General features: G+C 34.8%; 1 protein-coding gene across 1 annotated transcript in view; it reads right to left on the reverse strand.

Annotated features, from left to right (window-relative positions):
- DNAJC1 (DnaJ heat shock protein family (Hsp40) member C1) overlaps positions 1-25,153 on the reverse strand; it is a 176,259-nt gene that overhangs the window by 82,985 nt on the left and 68,121 nt on the right. The window contains exons 2-7 of the mRNA XM_026649430.1: positions 23,498-23,599; positions 22,619-22,665; positions 15,419-15,584; positions 14,309-14,406; positions 13,050-13,143; positions 2,386-2,476 (exon numbers count right to left, since the gene is read on the reverse strand). Of these exons, the coding sequence (XP_026505215.1) occupies positions 2,386-2,476; positions 13,050-13,143; positions 14,309-14,406; positions 15,419-15,584; positions 22,619-22,665; positions 23,498-23,599 (598 nt within the window). The remainder of the gene's footprint in view (positions 1-2,385; positions 2,477-13,049; positions 13,144-14,308; positions 14,407-15,418; positions 15,585-22,618; positions 22,666-23,497; positions 23,600-25,153) is intronic.

The following is a 25,153-nucleotide window of genomic DNA, read 5'->3' on the forward strand; positions in this document are numbered from 1 at the left end:
GGGGGGGTGAAAACCTAGAGGGACAAAGAGTTCCCGCCTTATGCAAAAGATATATAAAGGGGTGGAAGAGAACAGAGGGGGAGAGGAGCCATCATGGAGAATCCCCTAGATAACACCTAAGCTGGAACAAGAGCTGTATCAGGGGAAAGAATTGTGCCCAGGCCTGGAAGGTGTCCAGTCTGAGAAAAACTTACTGAAGCATCTCTGAGGGTGAGATTATCTGTATTTAGTTTGATTAGGCATAGATTTGCGCATTTTATTTTATTTTGCTTGTGACTTACTTTGTTCTGTCTGTTACTACTTTGAACCACTTAAATCCTACTGTCTGTATTTAATAAAATCACTTTTTATTTAGTAATTTACTCAGAGTATGTATTAATACCTGGGGGAGCAAACAACTGTGCATATCTCTCTATCTGTGTTATAGAGGGCGAACAATTTATGAGTTTGCCCTGCATAAGCTTTATGCAGGGTAAAACGGATTTATCTGGGTTTAGACCCCATTGGAAGTTGGGCATCAGAGTGCTAAAGACAAGCACACTCCTGTGAGCTGTTTTTGGGTAAACTCGCAGCTTTGGGACAAGTAATTCAGACCCTGGGTCTGTGCTGAAGTGGACTGGAGTGTCTAATTCAGCAAGACGGGGTGCTGGAGTCCTGAGCTGGCAGGGAAAACAGAAGCAGGGGTAGTCTTGGCACATCGAGTAGCAGCTCCCAAGGGGGTTTCTGTGATCTAACCCGTCACAGTAACCATTGGAGAATTCTTATTACATAACATATTCTGACTTCAGTAACATACTGGATATGTCTATGCTCTGTAATGTTATGTGTCTATACTCCTGAATGTTGTAAACCTTCAACACATTCATTTATTTTTAAAATATAAAGATGGACAACACATGGTTAGCCAGTAACAGCACTGTTCAGTATCAGTGGCCCAATTAAGGTTGTGTCAAATTCCACCACAAACTCTACTAATCACAGTTTCATAATGAATACCCTTGCCTCTCTCTGCACTCCCAGAACTCAGGAGAAAAATGCTGAAAAAACATTTATTCGCCATTTTTAAAATAATAAACACACAGGATCACTAACCACTATAATGTTTTCTTACTTGAATTTGCCCTTCTAGCACCATAAACTAGTCCTTTTAACAAAATATTAAAAGTTGTTAATTGATATGCTGTAGGTCATCATTCAAATGAAACAAAATGACAATACAGTCTAATATCATAACGTTACTGATAAACACTGATTGCAGTGTTCACATTTTCATACTACCATTTGCTAGATGAAGTATATAGCTGGCCAACTTTGTGGCTGGCACCCTATAATTACTGAACAGCAGAATGATCTTTACACTCCAGGCTTTGGGGAGATGGTACCAAATTATGCTGAGTCATCTCTGCTGATTTTACTAAACTCAGACCATGGGCAAATGGGACTGTACTATACATTTCTATGGGTTTTCCCTATGTGTACTCTATACCCCACAATGGTTACTAGCTTTTAGTACACATTCCAAAATACAAAAATGCATAGAGAAGCATTATACTCAATTCAAACAAACACACATTTTAGCTTCTTTTGAAAACAAGTTTTAAAAGTTTGGTTATGATCAAAAAAGGAATTAGAAAAGGGAATATCATCCAGTCTCAATATTAAAATATGCATGCTAGTTATTTATTGCTTTCACCTTGTATTTAGAGAGCAGAGAGATCTAGTACCCTAAGGTTCCAATTTCAACGGTGTCACAACTCTGCACCCAAAGTTTGCATCTACGTTTTTAATAGGTGCAAGTAACTGTGGGTGCATTTTATAGCACACAGAAATCAACCCCATATGCACTATAAAATATACCTGCAATTATATGCAGACACAATAATACACACAGGCTCACAACCTGACGCCACTTCTGAAAACAACATACCTTAACATAAACAAAGTCTTTACTTTTGAGTTTCTTTGCCTATACTGTTAAATAACATTTATTTCAATTTACATTTTATTAGATACAATCTTTTTAATAAACCTATAAAAAAATTATCCAACTCAGAAGTACTTTTGGTACAAGAGCAAAACTATTTTCCAAATTACTGGAATTCAACAGTTATTTGTTTTATACAGTGCACAAATATTTGATTCTGACTAATCACATAGTTATGTTTATACACGGACATACCTGTATCCAATTTAAATGAGAGCACAGGTTATTAAGTGAAATTCAAAAGTCATTATCACAGAAGTCTCTTTCACTAACAGACAGCAAAAATAACTTGCAAAACAAATTTCAGAACAATGAAAGCATATTTTCCCATTCATCTTCTATAGTACGTATCTTATAATAAATTACATTGATTGTGTATTAAGACAGTATTAAAAACTCACTCGGAAGTGTTTCAAGTTCAGCTCTAGCCAGGGCATCTTCTCTCGCCTTCATTTTTGTTTCTTTGTATTCTACATATAATTGTCTGGCATCCTTTAAGAAAATGTTGCAATGATATTAGCATCCTTTATATAAACAAGTTTGTTACAATGGCACTGTTTTAAATTATTTCACTTTAGATTAATTCTTTAAAAAAAAGCAAATGAAATATATTCACTCATTCCACTTGAGACACAGCAATTTTCAAGTTACAGGAATGACTTGCCTTGAACACAGAAATTCTGTGTTAAGTCCATATTTAACAATGCTGAGGTTAAAGTTTACTACACACATACAACTTAAAAAGAAACAGAAAAAAAAAACCCCATCTTCAGAAGGGTATTTTAATGGTCCTGTACATGAGAAGTCAATGCATCCCTAATTAGCTCTTTAAGAGGCCATACACCCATTTTGCTCACCCCAACAATCTGGAAGTTCAAGCAACAAGAAGTTCATCACTACACAGATATTTGAAAATAAATGTTTTAATTAAATCTGCCATTTCTTTTTCTACTGCAGGGCAGTGGACATCTTGCTGTAAAATCATTTATGATGTCAGCAAATATGAGATCCAATATAGAAGACCTTACCAAAAAAACCCTTTTTAATAATACTTTAAAAATTGTGAAAAAGGCATCAACAGTTAAGCATAAATATCAAACATTAAACATCTTTATGGTTTTCACTAGCTTTATTGCTAGAAACCAGTTTATCAGATTTACATTAGAAACTCATAGCACTTGTAAGAATAAGATTTGTGACAAGACAGCTATGGACAGAAATATCCTCAGGAATAATAATCTTCAAATAGATTTAAATTAATTCATGATGAGAAAGGCTGTCTATTTTAGCTTTTAAGATTTCCAGATTGAGATAAGCAAGAGAGAGTTTTCCTGCAATGGCGGCCAGTTAATGGAATTAAAGTTGCATTCCTATTTATGCACTAAGTAAATCTGCATTCAACCAGTAACAAGGACTAAAATACAGAAGTGTTGAAATGGAAGTTGTTGCAACTGCATTTATTAACTTTAGACATGCACAACATTCCTTCTATTACATCAAAATTAGTTACATTAAGTAAACTGAATTTTACTTGGGTTATTGCATAAAAATAACAATTATACCTTTATTAACCTATTAATACCAAAATGAACTAAGTATTTCTTCCTTTATACATTAGCAATCAGTTTTTCAGTTTCTTTTTGTAAACATTCTCACTATTTGATTTTGGCTATTTCTGTACCAAGAAATATCTTAAAATTTTTTTTTTAAGTTTATTTGCATTGTGGCGGCATAGACTTAATCAGAAAATTGTTTTATTAGCAATAAAAACAATTTTAATAAAATAGCGACTAAAAACTGTGTTAAGCAGTCATTTTCTGTTTGCACCCTACATTCCTACTGTTGGCAGCTATACAAAAAAAATGTTGTCCACCACACAGATGCTACATGCAATCAATTATTATTATATGCATTGTGTTAGCACCTAGAGGCCCCAACCCATCAATCAAGCTTACACACTGTACACACACATAATGAAAAGATGGTCCGTGCGGCAAAGAGTTTACAATCTTGGGTCACGATAAAAAAAGAAATCCACCCAAAATATTTAAAAACAACAACAACTTATGCTTGTCTTTTATGCACTGTGAGGAATCCCCATTATATGCAATTGGACTACTCAGAGGGCTGGATTCTCATCTGCATTGCAGTTTAGACACTTATGTTTTGGGGCCGTCCAGCCCTGCTGCATGTGAGAGCTGCTGCAGAGTGAGGGGGAATCAGGAACGAGATGGCTATGTCACCCCTGACAGTTTTATGCCAGAAGAGAGATCCCTCTGTGCAGCAGATATACTCCACTGGGTATTTCCATTTTGCATTATTTGGACATAGTGTACCAGAGAATGTGGTCTGAAGTGCACAATTTAAGCACATGCTTCAATCTTCATAGGATAAGGGCCTGTACATGTGTGTATGCATGTGATACAGGATGGCTATCATTTACAGCAGGCATCTTGAACAAGATAGCAACTCCTTTAAAAGAGTAAAGGGACTTACTAATTTTTCAGTGATTTGGTGTAGAAAATAGGATCTATACTGTTTTTATCTCTTCAGTTAAAATTGAAATTTGGAATCCTCACTTACACACAAGAAGTTTTCCTTGTATTTGTGTGGTTATTTATACCTTTAACCAGAATAATCACCAAAAATAAAACTCTTAATCTTCCTCTGCTATGAATTTTGGAGAAATTCAGATTACATTAAGTACATAGATTTTTGGCTTACAGATATCCCAAGGATGCTTTTGTTTAAAGCTATGATTTTAAAGAGGATACAGTCATCCCGCATTTCTGATTTAGCACTGAAAACCAATATTTGATGCTAAATTCTGGTGCAAAATCCATTATTGCTTATGGGACCCCCAGACAGCAGGCACTAGGGGGTAACTGTCAATCTCTCTAGTGTGTCAATCATGGAACAATTGGAACAGCGGCTCAGATGAAAATGAGAGACAAGAGCAGAAAAACAAAGAAAACTAGTCAGAAGCAGATAAAGCAACAGCAATACTAAATTTGATGTATCTATATAAAGTGGGTGATCAGTGCAGTTAAAGCATTGCTCAGGTTAAAAGATATCAAACAAGTACTGGACTGTATGTATACTATTTCATTAAATACAATGTATTTTTGTATGATCAGAATATCAGCATAATGTGAAAAAAAAAGAACATGCATAGATCTGTGCAAAAGGACAGAAATCAGAAAAATAACTCATTAAAAATATTTATAGGGCTAGTTCTGCCCTCAAAATGTGAGCATTTGGCTCTCCAGGTTCAGTAAGAGCTAAAAAGATGACTCTGAGGGCAAAATTTGCCTATGTATGTCTATATATGGCCCAAAAAAGTTAGTGAAATTGAAAATGAAACTGGAAAAAATGTAGACTTACAAAAAGGTTTAGAAATAGGGAGACTCACTAGGAAAAAAAATTAAAAGGGAGAACAAATTATACCAAGTAATTTACTTAACAGTAACTTTTTCTATAACTTTGTAATCATATCAGACACTTATGTTTGAATACAAGTTCTCTCCCTCATCAACATATTTTTGGTACTGCCCAATCCTGCAGTGAACTTTTTGCCATATATCTTTAGTTATGGTTGAAATGTAATTTCCATTATAAATCCTCATGTTCCGGCTCTTAGTTTTCCAAGATGTTTATGGGTTCAATTTTATCATACTATGATCATTTTCAGGCCAACTGATGGGGATTATTCTACACAATTTTGAAAATATAAATATAAAAAATACAATTTGCCTACCCCCAATTTGTATAAATCAGACTTCTAAGCACATTTTTGACCAGACACTTTCTTTTGCATTCCAGTAGTTCAAAATATATCTACACCTACATTTCATACCTGTTATGTACTCAGTCCTCTTAAAGAATTTAAGAGCAACCTAAGCAACAAAATTTGGATCTGGATCAAAGCCCAAATTTCTAAAGAAAAACAAGCAGTTTGGAAATGTTCTGCCTACCGGGAACAGTTTGGGTATACCTTAATAGGAACAAGTGTTTTCCTCCTGTTTGAAGGAATTTGCTTGAGAAATAGAAGCATTTGAAAAGAATACCAAGATAGTAATATGTTTCACTTTCCTTAACTATGTATCAAAGTCGTGACATGTAGGCTCCCAGCTATGCTGTGTGTATTGTTTCATGTATAAACACATGTACAGTTTTACAGATACATACATAGCAACTTTGATTTGACTGGCTGATCTTTCAAACAAGTGCATTAAAGAAAAGTTATTAGACCATTAATCTGTCAGTTTTACGTTTTAAAAATCCAAGAAACTTCAAGGCAAAAATAGTTTAGTGCAACATAATGGTCCACATTTTATCACACAGAAGCATGGATATATGAAGTTAAGGTTTTCACAGCTCTGCCACACTATATACAGTGTTGCCAGCTATCAGTAAATTTACAGATCAGATGAACGGAATGTCATTTACAAAATGTGCTCAGTGCTGTGGTGCCAGGTACCATAAAAGTTCTTGATAGAGAAGGGCAACAAAATTAATCCTCACTTAATTATTTTTTTTAAAATAAAGAAAAACTACCATTTTGTTTATGGTGGAGTTTTTCTGATGCTTGGATTGATATACGGAATTGGGGATTTCAATTAGTTGCTTTGACCAGTCTTTGCTGTTTTGGTTCTCTTCACCTAGCCCTCGTTGGTCTCCCCTCATTTCCCTCACAAGGAGGACAGACCAGAGAAAACAACACAAGGGCTGGAAAAGGGGAGACTTGCCTCATAGAACCAGGTGTGATCCCAGGCACATTTCATGATAAAATCAGACTTTCCCTTGCTCTGATCCGTGTAAGTGGATACAGCCCTTTTTTTTAAATTTAAGGATGATTGGTCTGAAAATACTGTTGGTCCAGCACTTCACCACTCTCACAGACTAGCAACCCAACTGGACATATGTAACTAAACCATTAAACTGTGTTTTCTGTAAATCAATATTGTTGTTAACCAAATATGCAAATTGTAAAGGAAGTGTAATATTTATGTATAGTACCTTAAATGGTCATCTCCGTATTTTTGGATGGTTAGAGTTGTTTGGTTTTTTAATTGTAATATTCTTATGTAGTTTGTATGAGAGTTATAACAATCCCGGAAACAATCCTAAGTATATAGTAATCAATTTTTTGTGTGTGAGAATATGAAGAAAGGGTCAAGTTAGAGCTACTTGAAAAAACAACCTTGGATTTGCCCATTTTTGTATAATTACCACCACCAATCATCATGTGGCAAAAACGCTCTTTCATTGCATTAAATAATCCTGACATCAGTGTATTGTCAAGGTAACAAATGGGATGTCAAAAAATTAGATCTACATGATCAAAATTGAAAAAACAAGCTAACTTAGGCCAGGTTTACACTACAATCTAACATCGGTATAACTATGTCACTTGGGGTGTAAAAAATCCACACCCCGAAGCAATATACTTATACTGACCTAACCCCCAGTAGACAGAGCTATGTCGACCGGGGGAGGTGCTTCACCCATCAACATTGCTACTGCCTCTCACGGAGGTGGATTAACTATGCCGACGGGAGAAGCTCTCCCATTAGTGAAGTAGCATCTTCACTACAGTGCTACAGCAGTGCAGCTGCGCCGCTTCAGCACTACTTGTAGACAAGCCTGAAGAGAAAAAACTCTTATGTACCAGTCTGCCTTTAAACAAACATTGCATAAAATGATAGAAGTCAAAATGGATGTTTTAACCTTCAGACAACCTTGCAGACAAGGTTGTCTGTAAACTGCAGACAAGTATCTTTTTAATGAGTCTCTTCCCTCCTATAACTTTTATTCCACCACCAATTACCTTCTGCTCCTTCCCCAAAGTATAAGCCACTTATTTCCTCTAGTGAATATCACAGGCTATCCACCAAATGATTCTTGCTCACCTTCCACAGTCCCTGGTTTACCCCCAGCCCTCCTTTTGCCTGCCACCTTCTGCGCCACTTAATCTCTGCCTTGAACTTCAACTGCAACCTAACCCTCCACTGCCGGTTCCCCTAAAAAGGAGGAAATTGGTTCCAGGTAGGCCCAAATTCACTAGTGTGCACTCAATACCAGGGCAGCACTGAGAACCTGTGCACCAGGTTACACCACCACTCACTCAAATTTTTCCTACAGAGGGGCAGCTGAGAATCATAGAATATCAGGGTTGGAAGGGACCTCAGGAGATCATCTAGTCCAACCCCCTGCTCAAAGCAGGACCAATCCCCAGACAGATTTTTGCCCCAGATCCCTAAATGGCCCCCTCAAGGATTGAACTCACAACCCTGGGTTTAGCAGGCCAATGCTCAAGCCACTGAGCTATCCCTTCCCCCTAAAGCGTGGGGCCATGTAAGTGCACGGCAGGCACTGGAAATGAGCAGAGCTGTGGAGCTGGGATTGGGAGGTGCTACGCTACCCTAGGAAAAGAGCAGAATGCAGAGTGCAGAGCTGCAGGGCACCAGTGAGTGGCCTGGAAGGTCATGGGGGTGAGGTGCTGGGGCAAGTTGTTGATAGCCTATGTGCTGGATGAGAAGTGTTGGGGAGCTGCAGAGTGAGGGGCTGAGGGGGAGTTGGCAATGCTGGGGGTCAGTGAGCTTGGGAGCTGGGATGTTGGGGACTGCCGCTGAATGTAAATTGTTGGGGGTTGCAGTGAGCAAAATGCATGTAAAGGCTCCTGGGATGTGAATGGGGTATATATGGGATAGAAGGGGCATTTGAAAGTCTGTGTGAGGTGGGTTATTTATGTGGCAGAGGCACTTTAAGTAAGGTGTAGATCCCTCCATTTCCATAGTGCACAGGGCCCCAAAATTCTTTAGTCTGGGCCTGGTTTCAGGCAGGGTAAATGGGCATCCATTCTGCCCCACATCCTGCCCTGCCCTATCCTATCTTGCAGAAGCTAGGAACTCTTCTTCTTACTAAGTGCAGTGCTCCAGTACTGGTCATCCTAAAACCCTGGAAAACTAGGTAGCTCCTGGTTGTCATCCCCCTATGAATTAAATAGTTTTCTATGGGTTAAATCTTGTGCTTCAAAGTTTCCTCTATAAAAGTCCCTCTTTTTATGTATTCTATTTAAATATTACAGATATTATATCAAATATATCACACTAAAATATGAAGTAAAATGTAATAAACAAACATATATGGAAAAGTTTGATTAGATCACAAAACAAAGGAAACATGAAAATGGCCTTGCCAAAGATGAAATGCTTTTGGTAGAGGTTTTTGAGATCAATGAGATACTGCCAACCTGTTCTGGGAAGAATTGGACCATCTTTAAAAAGCTGTTTAAATGCAGTGAAAAATTTCTCCTGGATTTTTCTTTTAATTCAACACTGCATTAAACATTAAAAATTAAACATCTCTTGCTCACTGCTTTGAATCTAGTCCAGGCTAGTAACTAAGTGTAATTAACTATCATACATGGTCTACATAAAATAAATTAGTGGCCATTTTTATTCTGTCTACTAGAAAATGGACTAAAGGTTTGTATCCCAAAAGTCACCGTCATAATTGGAAACCTTGTTGACAATCTCAATAGGTTACACTTGGTGCAAATATGAATAGAGACTGAAGGGCTCCTCACCATTGGAGAATCACTAGAAGATTTTCCAACAACCTATTGATGGAAATATGCAGTGAAGCTTGTATCATTATTCTGCAGATAATAGGAGAATTTCATTTTCTTAACAAGAGTCCATTTCTGGAGGAACCAGACAAAAATGCTTCCTGCTTCATTACAGCAAGGCCAGCAGTGACATGACAATTTAACTAACAAAAGTGTTTCCTAGGGCTGTGCTGGCATAAATAGAGTTAGTACAAAATGAAGACCAACACACTAATTTTTAAGCTTCCACTACAAGTAACATGGAAGAAGGGCAAAGAATACTTGCTTAAAAAAAGAAGAAGAAGAAAGTAGCTTAATAGAGAACACTTTTATTTTCAGTTATCTATAAGCAACAATGAGAATAAAGAGTAGTTAGCAAGGACCTTTAGGAAATAGCAAAACAGTTTCCGTAAGTTATGTCTCTTCATCTACGGACAGAAACCCTCAGTCACCTTTTTGTTAAAAACCAGTCTATTCACAGATAAGTCTGCTTTTGTCCCACACAAAGATAATTAAAATCTGTAATTAACACAAGTCTGTGCTCTGAATTACACTCTTGATTTGGACTGTGACACTCACACACTATTAAACAGTTTCATTCCTTGTTACAAGCTTGACTTTTCAATCCCTAGATTGTGCTTGTGTGTGGGGGGGGAGAAGAAGAGAGGGATAGTTTTGTTTTTGTTGATTTTTAAGAGAAAAAAATAAGCCACCTACAGCCTTCCTTCATTCCTCTTCATTCACCTGAAAGAGTAAACAAAAAAGGGCCTAACAACAACATGTATCCTATTTATTGTACTCTGTGCCTACAGTACAAATCATACATTTAATTACAGTACAAATTACACTGAACAATACAAGTTAATGTTTAAGTGTTTCACACTACATTCACAAAAAAGCGACACCCAGATTTGGCCTGGACTATCAACGTCGTTACATTACTTCTTTCAACAAGCTCCCTTCCTACAAGAATTTTTTAAATTTACTTTGTTTTCTTCACTTTCTCCGCCCCTAAATTTAACTAACCTCACAGGCACAACTATGAAAATCCATCTTGTTCCTCTTCCTCTTCTTGATTCATGCTCCCAAATAATTAAAAATAAAAGCTTCTTATATAATTCAGTTTTCAAAGTTCTACATTTTTCTCACACATCCCTTTCCTATTTTTCTTTCAACTCCATCATGCAAAAAGCAGAGCAAGATAAAATGACATAGGCCATTCCGAGGACATGCAAACAAAGCATTTTTCTCAAGTAAAGGCCCACCTTAATTATTTTAAGTGCCTCCTTCTCTGATTTGATATTTTTGAGGGGGGAAAGGGGAGGAAGACATTCAGTTGGATAAATGAAAATTAGACATGTGTAGCATCTCTGCAATCTGAATCATCTAAGTGGATAGAACGGTGGCAAGTAGGACATTAACATGCCCTATCATCTCATAAGTAAATATTTTTTAGAGCAAATACTAGATTATAATTAATGTTGCAAAATAGTTTCAAGCTTGCTTTCACTTAAAAAAAAAAAAGCCTCTTTTGGGGATGAAGCTTTCTGGTATCAAGCAAAAAGTGACATTTTTTAAGTTTGAGGAAAATCTGTTCAGCTAGTTGTAATATGTAAGGCTTAACGGTGAAGACAGTGAGTGGCATGGGCAAACTTTTGCCACTAAGATATTGCTACAGCTTTTTCTCCTACGCACACTTCATTCAAATAGGGATGGAGCTTTTAAACTTAGCCTATAAATATTATTAATTATGGAATACCACTGGCCACTTTTGAGAATAGTTTGTTGGATAATAAAGTTACATGATTGAAGAAAAGTAACTTGGGTATGCTCAATAGGCATCTATGATTTTTGTAACAGTCTAATGACACAATGCACCATGATTGCTCCTAGAAAAAGGATTGGAGAAATTGTAAATGAAGAAAATAATCAAAACGATTATTAACCAATACAGGAAATTGTCAACAAATAGCAGCAACAATTTGTGAATTCACTCCTCCCCCAACTCGTTTACAAAAACGAGGAATCAACTTAAAAGCCCAACTGTGACCGGGAAGTGATCATTATTTTCTTTAAAACAAGAAAATTAACTAAAAACTACTTTAGTACAATATCAAGACTACACCATTAATTTTTAAAAAAATAAGGAAATACAAGCAGTTAAGATGTCTACAACTAACATTCAAGAGAAGTTATCCTTGAAAAAGTCACTAAAAAGGTCAATCCTGAGAAACATGTTTATTGTCTCTGTGACTTCCTTAGTAAGTTTATTCTGCTAACAGATAAAACAATTTGTTGTTTTGCTTTCTTGCTTGTTTAATATGCCACTCCTATAAAGTCAACTGCATGGAAGTGAAACCTAGGTTTCATCTGCATGGAAACAGTTCCAGCAGTGGTGCCTTAGTTAATAATTATGTTAGTGATGTGTAAGCCAAAATCTAACCCTGCTTTCTTTCCCTGATTCATAGCAACTCTACAGTATTAATAAGAGAAACTAATAATAATAATAATAATAGATAAAAATGCAACCATCTTATTTTTTAATCACTAAAGCAGATATGACCAAAACCACAGGGTGTAAAAATCTGTTATGTAAGAAGATATTTTCTCTCTATAGACACTTTCCTGACTATAATGACACTAAGTTGGTGATGTTACATAATTTGTGTATCTTACAATATGCCTTTAACAAATAAATCTATTGTTATACACTTAAAGTAGAAGAAAATTCTATAGTCAGACAGGCTGAACAAATTTAAGTTCCTATGCTAATGTTAATTTTTGCTTTTCCTGATTTTTCCCCTCCTCCAAAGTACTAACTGTACAACCTTATCCTTCCACTGACAAATTTTTGCATATGAATAATTTTTTAAAAACCTTCTCAGTCATTAAAAAAAATTAGTGGATTAATTTGAGGAAAAGGTGGATATCATTTGCCAGCGAAAAGGGTAAAATTAAAATTACTCCACGTAAAAAAAACGCCCTCAATTTATTTCCCTGTTTCCTATTAAATTTGAACTGGATATTAATGTACAATATATTATACAAATACTGTATATTTTATATACATTTAAGCTATAATTAAATGTTACCATTTACAGTTTATTTCCACACACTCCTTCTTCCCCTAAAATACATGTAATTTTCACCCTCCTTTTTTATTTATTCTTGAACAGTTCTTAAAGTCTTGCCTGTTTATAAATCAGAGTGCAGATTGAGAGAACTACAATTAGAATTGTAGGATATATTAAACAAAAGACTCATTTTACAAATATATATTCACATTTAGATGAACTTTTAAATAATACCCTTAAAATAATAATTTATCTGTATAAGAAAAATACTTCTGATGACAGAAAAATCATGTGAACAAGCCACACTGTGTGTGATCACAGCATAATGAAACCAGCAAAATAATCCCATAAAAAAGTGGGGTGCAAATTGTATTTTTACCTGCAACAGCTGAGGTAATGATTTTACAGTAAGACAGAACCAAATTCCCAGCTTGCACGGAAGCAAATCACGCCACTGTGGTTTTTCCAATGATCTACATCAAAGTAAAATTATTTTAAATATTAAAAATACATTTTCATTCTCATTACACAATATACCTGTTTACAAAAGTCAGCAAACTCTCCTACAGCCTCAAACTAGAAATGTAAAATTCAAAATGCTTATTAATCCATTTTGAAAGTGCATAAACATTAATACAAAATATACATTATGAATATTGAAGCCATTAAAAAGCATATAACAAACCAAAGAATCGAGACTAGATTTAGACAATGTGCTTCTATTAATTGTTATATTTTTAATCTTCTTTTAACAGGACTTTTCTTCATTTACACAAAAATAAATTCCTAAGACTTAAGTGATTATTTCAGCTAAAAAAGACTAACCATCACCAAAGTGTTCACAAGCGCTGACAACTAGATATGAAGACGGTAGCATAAATAAACCAATACATAAAAATTAATGTCATTTGCAGTTCACTGAAGCATTACTCACTGATGTCATCAGAATAGAAGACAGGCAGAATAGTCTCTGATCTCCATCCTGCATTGATCCAGTTCATGCCCCTGCTGTGTGAACTATTTAAACCCTTTATTTCTTTCTATAAATCAATAGAAGAAATGGTGGTATCTTTTGGAGTATACTGGATGTCACTTCCCTATGTTGTTTCTTAACTAAACAGCAGTGTCAGAATCCTTTACTAATGCTTTTGTTTCTACGTGAATCAAACAACATTCAAGAACCTCCAAAATTTCAGCACTTACCAGAGCAATACGTTAAAGACTCAGTAATGGTGAACTTGTTAGTTTACATTTTTAACCTAATTTAAATCTTCAGTGGAAAAGCTTGTAATAAACTTCTTGCAAAAATTATTTTATAAACCAGAAGCACCCTTCTGCAAATGAACTATACTTTATACATTCTTTGCTTTACAATTACTTTTGAACTTCCACATAGCCACATTTCATATTACAAACCCACACCAATGCCTCCCTGAATATTTATAAACAGCAATCAGAGTACACATTGCCAGCCTTGCAACATTCTCATAAATTTAAGAGATTATCTTTCGGTGTGGACACACCACATACAAGCATACAGGCTGAGTGTGTAAAATATTTGATCAATTTCTTTAATAGCTGAAGTGGACCTTTGACAAAATCATTTAAATATGAAAATACACTAGTAACTGTTCCCACCTTTCGTTTTTGTCAGCAGCCCCAAGTTTTACTTCATCTGTACTCCTGCCTCCTGTCTTTTTCTTCTTATCTCTCTTTTTTTTGCTAAGCAGTTCATCCTTAATGTAGAAAGAATTATGATTACAATTATCTTTAACATGTACTCTATGAATGTTACTGGAACTCTTCTGTGAAGGATAAACATTAGAGTAGCATTTATGCAAATATATCTAGGGTCCTACATGATTAAGTAAAATCATCTATCTTTAACAATAACTGTTGCCATGGCATCCAGTCCTTAAACACACATGAAGTCCAGCTCTGTCAGTCATGTGTATCTCCATAGCAATCAAAGTTTTCTAAGAAGAGAAAGCATTCAACTTGCCTCCTTTCTCATTCATCAACTTTAATAATGTAGCTTGGAAAATAAAAAGTAAATAGATGCTAATGTGTGAATACTGTTGAATTTGTGTTTGTTTTTTTAAGAGTATAAACAAAAATTGATTGATTTTTATGTTATGTTTGCTTGTACCATCAACTTAAAGCTTCCAAAGACATATAGGGGTGGGGGGCAGGGGAGAATAAATACTAAAAAATGCTTTAAGCTTTGACTGCTTATCTAATGGACCAGAGAACATTTATCAAGTTTTATTTTGGAAAAAACCTCCAGTAAGAACAGGAAAAGCCAAAGTGAGTATGAATTCTGAAAATCAAGACCAGAGACACCCAACACTTGTGAAGACCAAAAGCATGACCATAGAAAGACATGTTTCTGCTTCAACAGATGGTAGAGAAGGTGTCTGCTGTCTTTCTTTCCTCTGATAACTAGAAAAAAAACCCTCTTGTTCACTAATCGTCATCAGCGACCGTATAAGAAATTAAAATTTTATGTTACATTCATATAAAAATTATTTCATTTTGACTTTTGAATCTAGAACATATAGAACATATAAAACATACAACTAAATAATAAAATATTTGCTACTAATACAACTAACCATTTAAAATACCAGAAAACTAATTTCAATGGAAAAAGGACATATTGTAAAAATCCCTATTATTTGGAAACTTTTGCAAGAATTTCAGATACACTAATGATTGTAGTGCATTTGATTTATTACCAATACTTACCAGCTGTTTTTCCAGGTAGATTGACCAAACCACAGCATAATGACCCACTGTGAGAATAATGAACAAGAGTAATGCCAGCTCAGCATTGCTCATTTTTCTCACCCGCCTGTAGTAGAATACAGGCTGTCGCCAGTCTGGTAGTCCATTGATCAGAATATCATCATACCTACAGTAGCAAATATAACAGGCTTTCATGGAGAGTTTAAAATGAAATAAACCAACTCACTTCATGTTAAAGACAGAAATTACCACAACACCACAAAATAAAATAAAATAATAAAAATAATGTAACTTTTTTGAAATACCAGGGGACAGACAGAGTTCAGAGCAGTATGATGTGGAAATGCTTCCCATTTCTTGCAGAAAAGGTGGTAAACTCTACTATTCCTACAGCACCCCGATCTGATTTTCTTATGAATCAGGACTTGCTGTAGAATGGGATATATGTTCTGCATGCCTATTAATCAATGGTCAGGTCCCCAGGATGTAAGTGAACAACAAGAGAAATAACTGAAATGTGAGAACATAAGGAACGACGTTTCAATTACTTAAGTGTTTTACTAACTAAAAACAAGAATAATGAGGTAAAATATCTGGCTCTTGATTTTCTTTATGGTGTTATATCACAAACCTTCTAGCTAGGTGTACCTCCTAATTAAACTCTTGCTTATGCTGCTAGAAATCAAGGTTCCCAGGATCCAGGCAACTTTGTTTATTTCTAAAGAATGCTATTGAAAAGTTAACCTGCTCACATTAAACTGTTCAATTTATTTTAAGGCTGTTCTCTTTTATTAATGTAACTATGTTCTTACAAAAGTCATTTGAATAAAAAAAGTCAGTTTATTTTTCCACATTTACTCCTTGAAGTACTTTAACGTAAGCAGTCTTTGCCTGTTAATTTATTTAATGTACTTCAAGACTGGTTTACATAACCATACAAAATTTAAATTTAAGATACCTAACCAAAAACATAAAGAGGAAAAACTTAGAAGAAAAATGCTATAATATAAAACTTGAAATAGTCACATTCAAATACTGTATGTTGAAGATACACAACCTGTTAATCTTAAACTGAACGCAATTCATTACATATTCTAATCACACCATTTCTAGAATTAAATCTGCACTGAAAGGCCTAATTTGGTGCAACACATTGACCAAAATATTTTAATTAAAAATATTCTGAGTTAGTCGCAGGCCTAATTACAGGAATAGAAATAGGGCCTATATTGTCATGCAGGTCAGTAGAACTCAGTAGTAGGTTTTTCTCAAGTAAATTGACCGATCCAGGAATAATAGCGCAGCTGCTAAACTGCCAGTCTTGACATGTAAATCAATTTAAATGCAACAACTGCAGTAGCTACTTTGATAGTTATTAAATTGATACCTTGGAGATGTACTAAGAAATTTAAAAAAACTAAGATTTATTGCTGGCAACTTCTTTTTTTTTTTTTTTTTTTAGTGGAAAAACACTGCTTTTAAGTGCAAAATATATTTAATTCAACAAATCTAGAAAATTTGACTTCTGATAAATGACCATTTATTTGTTCAAAGCAGGAGACATTATTAGTAATTTACTAGGAAAAAGTTTTAAAGCACAATATTCTGCTGACTTCTATGGTTACATATACATCTTATTTAGTATCATATGTCTTCATATACATTTTCATAATTGTATAAGATTAATATCAAGAAATGTAAATTCTGATTTTAGGATAACTTTTTTTCTTCCTTCACAATAAATCAATAAAAAAAAGACTTGAGGCAATAACGTATCTGTATAAGAAAAAAAACCTACTCAGCACTTACTTTAGGAAATGACATTTTAAACTTAAACTACTAAAGAATGGAAAACTATACATTTCAAGAGCAAACCAAGCAAACAGTCACTTTAACACTTGTTTCATCTAAAAATCATAATGCATTCTAGTCCTACTGAATAGTTTAGAGTTGAAATACAAGAAAAATATTTTGGAAGCAAAATGATTATATTCAATTAAGACAGTGGATAATCTGATTTCAGAAAAAAAGGTTGCTAACAAAATGTTATGTTCGCATGTGCCATCAATTTAAAGCTCTCAAAGACACATGGGGGTGAAGGGAAAAGGATGTCTTTTTGTACATTACTATTAATTTACTAAATATTTTTCTTTCTGATACAGTGGGACAAGTTAATTACTAAACTTAAGTTATGTACTAGAGGGGAAAAACATATAAGTTATGATAACATAATGCTGCTAAATATTTGTTTTCCAGTATTGTTATGAGTATCAACTATGCAGCCTTATCTTCACAATATATAAATCCTGTTTAACACATAACCAAATTTAAGACAGCAGAATTTCATGCACTAAACGCTCTAAACAGTACACAGTATTTATTTGGTTATGTCTTGTGTTCTGAACAACAGTCTCTGAGGATTATGTCTTAGAATCAATGCTCTATTGATTTTACTATCAATGAACATTATGGCTCACACGACTGGCCATTTTAAAGGAAGATAGCTTCTATTATAACCCACTTTTTAGAATATATACTGTTGAAAGATAAATCACTGCTTTCTACAGTAATTAAGCACTGTATTTGAAAAATAAAGCTATCACGATGATTTTTAGGGTTACAAAAAGTGAACAATGATCCCAGAGTTACTCAAAAGCCTCCCATAAATTTTTAATTTTGTTTTCCACATTTAAGACATTGTTTAATTAAGAAGCATACATATTACTCAGTAAAGTACTTTTTTTCCAAAAAAAAAAAAAATTAGCAGCTATGAAGGATAGTCAATCAAAGCATGTGCAGCAAGGAGAATCATATTCAAAATTGAATTACAAAGCATTCTTCCTTTATCAACCTATTTTAAATTACTACCCTTTACCTCTTCTTCCCACAAAATTTCATTTGATCTATCCGCACTATTTTTTCCTGTCCTCAGATGTGTGCAAGTACACATAATGCAACTTGTATATGGCATATGAGAGTGCCTAGCAATTTTGTGTGCTTTGAAATAGTCAGCAATTTACAGTGGGAAATAAATACCAGGAAGTAACTGAATCACAGCACAAGAAAGTAAACTTCGTAATGAAAGTAAAACTTTCATTAAAAATATTAATTTAAATTTAGAACCACTATTAAGAAACAGTTGTGAAAGTGTAATAATTTCACCTACCTATGATGATTCATGTTGTAGTTTTTAGAACACTCTAGAATTTACTGTAGTGCAAGAAAATCAATTAATTTTGGTAGCTAATTTCAACATTACAGTATAATTAATCTATTTTACAATCATAAAATGTTTACCATTTTTTTAAAGCCCAGGAAACTTCTCATTTCACACATTACTTGAGAGATCTGATGTAGCTTACAAAAAGAACGATAAAGTCTGAAGTAATGAGATCTTACAATTTAAAATCTAAACCTTAGAAAAAGCATCACTGAAGCTTTTCCCCCATAAACTATCAAAGGCAACATGTAATGCAAATATAGTCAAGAACATTTATATTTTCCATATGCTATGTGTAAAGTCAGTCAATTACACAAAAAAGTGCTAAGGTATACTCATCATTTAGTGTTAGAAGAATGCTTATTTTGATTCAGACACTAATGCTTGCTGTAATGAAAATCACAATGTTACAGAAAGTGGGGTGTATAAACCAAAAGCTAGTTAAAAACACTAAGGTTTAAATGTATTGTTAAGACATTTGATTAGATGTAGTGAATGGAAAAGTTTGTTCAAAATTACACACGTTCTCTTTACAAATTAAAACCAAAGTAATGACTATTAGCAAGTTTAGCTTGTAATTTTATCCAATAAAAATCTTACTGGGTGAAATGCACTCCAGCACAGAAAGCCTATGCAAGATCCTATCTAGCACATAACACTTATATGTGGATTAATTTACATCAAGGGTTCTGGGCACTGTACTACTATGTATACAGCACGTACATAAAGTAAATAATATTTTAATGCATATTATAAGCACATTTAAATTATTACTATTAAAATCAAAAAAGGAAACTATGAAGTGTTAATATGCTAAAGTAGTACATTCCACTGCCAAGAGTGAACCTTTCTGGAAAAGACAAACGGGGTTTTTATTTTTTGTTCTTATAAAAAATTACCACTACTAAATTGTAATACTCTAAGGCACGTTTATGCTCCAAAATGAAAGAGAATAAAAATATAAATTATGCCTAACTCCATGTGTTAAAGTAAAATAATTTTTTTTTAACTGCTAAAAGGAGTTACTCCACTGATTTGTTCTGTGAAGTGTAACTATTGTTTCTGTATACACACAATCATTGTCCCAGACACGCAGGAAGAAAGACAAGATGCAAGGGATGTGGTTTAATTAGGCTGCAACTTCATTAACTTAATTCATCTGGGAACTACCTGGCAGTAACTCATACAGTGCAGGTCATCATTGCTTCTTCAATTTTTTCCACCTATTTGAGGGCTGCCATCAGCCCTCACTGATACCTGGTCCTAGCCCATTGCTGGGACTTTACCATTTTCCCCTTCCATGAAGCTTGAAGGGGGTTGGTCTCACTGTACTAGACATTAGAAGCCCCAAACCCGTTCCCCAGCTACTTTAGGGGCTACCATCCCCTAACATGCACGCCCGCTTTTAGTTTATCAGTGAACCAGATTTCCTATGGAACAAGTACCAGCACCGGACACCTGTCACCTGCTAAATTCTGACAGCTTGAACTGTACCTCCTGGCCTATCTGACCAGGTCCTGAGCTGCTGTGGGAAAGCAAAAAAATCCACACTACTTGCCAGCCAATCTGACGACACTGAGGGCAAAATTTCTTTCCAGCTCCCCAAAAGGCAACTAGTGTAATGCCCACAGCAGGCCAAAAAAACCACCACCTCCTATGCTAATCCTAGGGCTAGGATGGGGGAGTTGCTAAGAGAGAGAGATCAGCTGGAGTGACAGTACTTATATACTCTCTCCCAGGTACACAAGGGACAATGGCTTACCTGAGCACCATTGCTCAGCCCACCACTCATGAAATGCCTCCCCCAAACCATCAAAGGAGTAGGAAGACTCTTAGAGGGGCGACTATCCCTTTTTCTCCAATGCTCCAGACCTTTAAGGTTGCAGGGGGAACATGTGTTATCTGGCCTCAGGCATGTCCCTTTAGAGGACTGATTCACAGCATGATTAGTTGAGACCTGCATCAAGGAAAAGCTAGTTACCTATGAGTTGGTTGTGCCTTCAGAGGTATGAATAGTGCCTCTACTTACGTATGTATCTGTCAGTTCAGTTTTTCAACTCAGTCCCCAATCCAAATGATAAAGGATTCTTGAAGAAGAGACTGGACAACTAGATCTTACACTATAGATTGCATACTATTTCTAGAAATCTCTTTTCAGGTGAACACCACCCTTTTGCCTATAAAATGGTTACTCACTGGGGGGAGGGATAGTTCAGTGGTTTGAACATTGGCCTGCTAAACCCAGGGTTGTGAGTTCAATCCTTGAGGGGGCCACTTAGGGATCTGGGGCAAAATCAGTACTTGGTCCTGCTAGTGAAGGCAGGGGGCTGGACTTGATGACCCTTCAGGGTCCCTTCCAGTTCTATGAGATAGGTATATCTCCATATATTATATTATTCATACACACATGCTCTAAGAGACAAAAATATCAGGAAGGCCCTGTCCATATGAGAAAATTGTTTGTAATGTATCAATTTAAGCTAACCTGATACAAGGCTTCCTTAAAATGAAATAAAATTTTCACATGAAGGGGCTGCACCAATTTCAATATATCAATTTCTAAAACCGTTTAGATAAATGGGTACAATTTTCTCAGGTAGACAGGCCCAACTACATAATAGTTACAAGCTACTGAATCACAATTACAAGTGAAGCAAGATCATGGGGGAGGGAGATATGGGGAAATTCCTAAGGCACTCCAAAGACAAATCTCATGATAAACTCCCTCAACATTAAACTATGAAGAAATAGAAAATACATTTAAATGATGCTACCCATAAAGCAAGAAGACATAAGATTTCAGGCTAATTCATACTTTTGGAAACATTTTAAAATAGATACAGACCCCCTCCCTTTTACCCCCCACCCTCCGCCCATTGTTAAACTCCTAACTTTCCTTGATCTATGACTCCAAGTTGAAATTCCACAGAGGGAGGCAGAGTAGAAAACATACACAATCTAAAAAACTCCCTTAAACACATTTCCATGACTTGTTCAAAATAGAGGATTACCAGACAGAAGATAATCTCTGCTATGAGACATGGATTCCTGCCAAGATTTCTACAAAGCCAAAAGCCTTCAAGAGAAGGTCCTGAGAATCCCTGTTTAGAGAGTTGTAAACCTTAAGATACTTTACTAGAACTCCTGTGCTGAGAGCATGGCTCTTTTTCTTTAGCCAAGTTAACCTGATAATCATTAGTTCAAGTGGATATAGTAAAACCAGATTATATGTACAGGCACATTACAGTCCTTTGGAAAGCAGTCCAAACAAGCTACTGTCCGTTACTATCTTTCAGCTACTCGTGGAACACCACTTAAGCTTCTGGGGCACTAGTCAAATATTTAAATTATATACCAGGGCAACTATCTACCACTTAAAAAAACCCTTATGATTATATTAGTGTCTGGATAAACCTATGTTTACAGTATCAAATTATATGCTTTTTAAAAGAAAAATAGCAAAATACATGAAGATAGAAACATTCAGGAACAGAGTACCTAAGCATCATGTGAAAGTTCTTATGTAGTGAGAAGGAACCAACAGGTGGGCAAAATGAGTTATAATTCCCAACTCACATGCCTAAAATTGTAACTCACCAAGTTATGGCTCTCTGCCCATGTAGACATGATCCAGAAATACAGAACTACAAATACTAATCTTTTAGAGATTGTTCTAACAGAAAATTTCACTCCAAATACAAACTGTTTTAAAAAATGTTCAGAATCAAAGGAAATAATCAGCTTATCTCACTGAAACATGTGCCATATATCTATAAACATTCTATTTATTTTAAATAGTAGCTAAATAAAAATTATGCCCCAAAATCGTGCAAAGACTTATATATGTGCTTAACTATATTCCGTGTGAGTCAGTGAAGTCAATAGGATTACTCAGAGTGCATAAAGTTAAGCATGTGCATAAATTCTGTAGGATTAGCACCCATGAGAGGTTTATTGAAAAATATGCAAAGTGTACTCACCTCTTCCTTCTCTCTTCATCCTTTAAAACCTCATAGATAGCCACCAACTAAAATAAAAACATTGCTTTTATTAAGAAAATGACTATGAAAAGGAAACAGTGAAAACACCATGCACAAAGCAATCAAATCTTAAAAACAGATTTTTTTCGCGTCTCATATTTCAGTCTGAGGTGATATTCGTCTCAAATATAGGTAAAAAATTTCCATCAGGAATGTGATTTTTAAGTTAATAGTGTCCCTTCAATAGGTCCAAAGGTACTCCAATTATAACACCACACAGCAAGTAGCCTTCGTTTTGTGAAATAGATTGAACTGGTAAAGCTGAACTATGACAGACATACCGTATTGCTCAGTTAAATGTCAAGATTCAGAAGGGAAAATGCTCAAGACTTAAGATAATTATTTTACTGATATCTACATTAAATGACTTATAATGAAGACTGACGAGATGATCTTTTTCCCAACTTCTATTAAAAGTCAAAGTGTACGCTTACAAACAGACTTTCCCTTTTAACAGAAGTTTGTATGTATGCTTTTATGCAGAGAGAAAAGAATAAAACATTTGTTTTCGTTAACAGGAATACATCTAAATATTTTAAAATACTTATAAATCAAATGTATTCAAATACTTGAATACTATCTGAGTTACTGAACTAGCTTCAGAACATTTTATATGACCTTTGTCCAACACTAAATCCAACTAATACAGGAATAATTTTGTCCTGTTTGAAATTATTACTAATAATTTCAAAATATTACTTTGCTATCAAAACTGTATTTATTCTTGATGTTAATAAGTAAAGTTATGTCATAAACTTTCTGATCTTATTCTCCCCCCTTTCCCCCCCAAAAAAGTATATTATAGTATGTGTCACTTACTTGTCTAAACTGGGTTTCTGCATTTTCATCTTTGTTCTTGTCTGGGTGTAAAGTTAGTGAAAGCTTGCGATATGCTTTCCTTATGTCTGCAGATGAAGCATCCTGCAAAAACACAAAGCAAACTTTGTCAGAAACAAATTCCCAGAACCTTGTTAAGATCTGAGAAGACAGCCAACCAAATGCAGGACCTGAGGCAATGTAATTTGAGCAATCAGTCTAACAACCAAGCTATGCAGCTAGCCTGACCCACATGACTGAACAATCATTCACTCTAATTCAGCTCTCGTCTTAACTTCTTTCATTACCATACATTCATTACAACAAGTTAGTATTTGCCAAAACTTTCAAACACTTGCTTTCTTAAAATTAATCAGTAAAACTTCTGCACTAATTTAGAGATCAAAAAGACAAATTAAAAATTAATACATCTGTGTATCTTCAAGAAAGTCACCATTCTTTCACAAGCTAAATTTCTAAATCTCAAGCCTTGACATATGTTGCTCCCTGAATATTATTTACTCTAATTCTCTGCTTATAGGATTTTCATGCAAACTCAATTTCAGTATGTCTAAAGAAATGTATTTTCTGAAGTAGGTTCAGCTTGTTTTTAATTTAAAACTACCATGACTATTCTGGTATATAGTTGCAAGACAAGATAAGACAAATCTTTGTGCTTTCAATTTGGTTTTTGCTTTTCTCACGTTTGTGAATGATGTACTATAAAACAAAATATCAAATTAATTGCACATATACAACCGTTTACTGTGTAACTACTTAAAGATAACTAAGTTACTGGGATGATACAGATCACCCAAAGCAGAGGGATTTTATGAGGTTATATCTATTACTTACTAAAAAATCCACATCAAAGTTATCATGCATGCTATAAACCAGGAATTTGTATTTAATGGGAAACATCTCCATGGCAATATATCAGGATGGAGTATGAACGCCCAAATCTAAAGACTACAACCTAAACAGACCAAGACGTCTCTATTATCAAAACATGCTGAGGTAAAATAAAAGTCTCATGAAATTTAAAAAAGTTTTAGGATTTCTTCTCTAAGATATATTTTAAGATGATTATCAACAGGGACTGAGTAAAAAACAAACAGATCCCTATAACCGAACAGCTGTTAGAGGAACAAAACTGAAATAAGACAATTAAAGCAACACTGTAATTAGTCTGTCAAATTTCCATTACAAGCCATTATTTTCATTACAATTTTTTCAGGTTTATAGCACCAAGCTATAACTCTGTTTAAAAGTTTTAGCCCAGAAGTGAATATTTTTGTAATATATAGAGAGTCTTGTGTGCGTAGGAGGTAAGGGGTTTGATAGGGAGTTTAGTTATGGAATGGTAATTTTATTTTAAGATACAATATTGTTATCCTATAACTCAAACACAGATCTCTGCAAGCTATTCTCCTGTACATAGCAATTGTTTAGAGTCAGGACCATTTAGAGGAAAATAAAAAGTGTTTTCTTTAAAAAAAAAATCTCCGTGTATATGCACATTTTATTTTCAGCTAACACTTCTGAGGGTGCGCAGCCACAAGCAGAATTCTATCTGATGACTGATGGCTTGCTTCAATCCCACCAAAGACAGTGGAAGTTTTTACATATAGCCATGTTGTAAAGTTTTATATTTCTTTT

Source organism: Terrapene carolina, unplaced genomic scaffold, assembly GCF_002925995.2.
Source record: "Terrapene carolina triunguis isolate 2854851 unplaced genomic scaffold, T_m_triunguis-2.0 Scaffold84, whole genome shotgun sequence".
Classification (NCBI taxonomy): domain Eukaryota; kingdom Metazoa; phylum Chordata; order Testudines; family Emydidae; genus Terrapene; species Terrapene triunguis.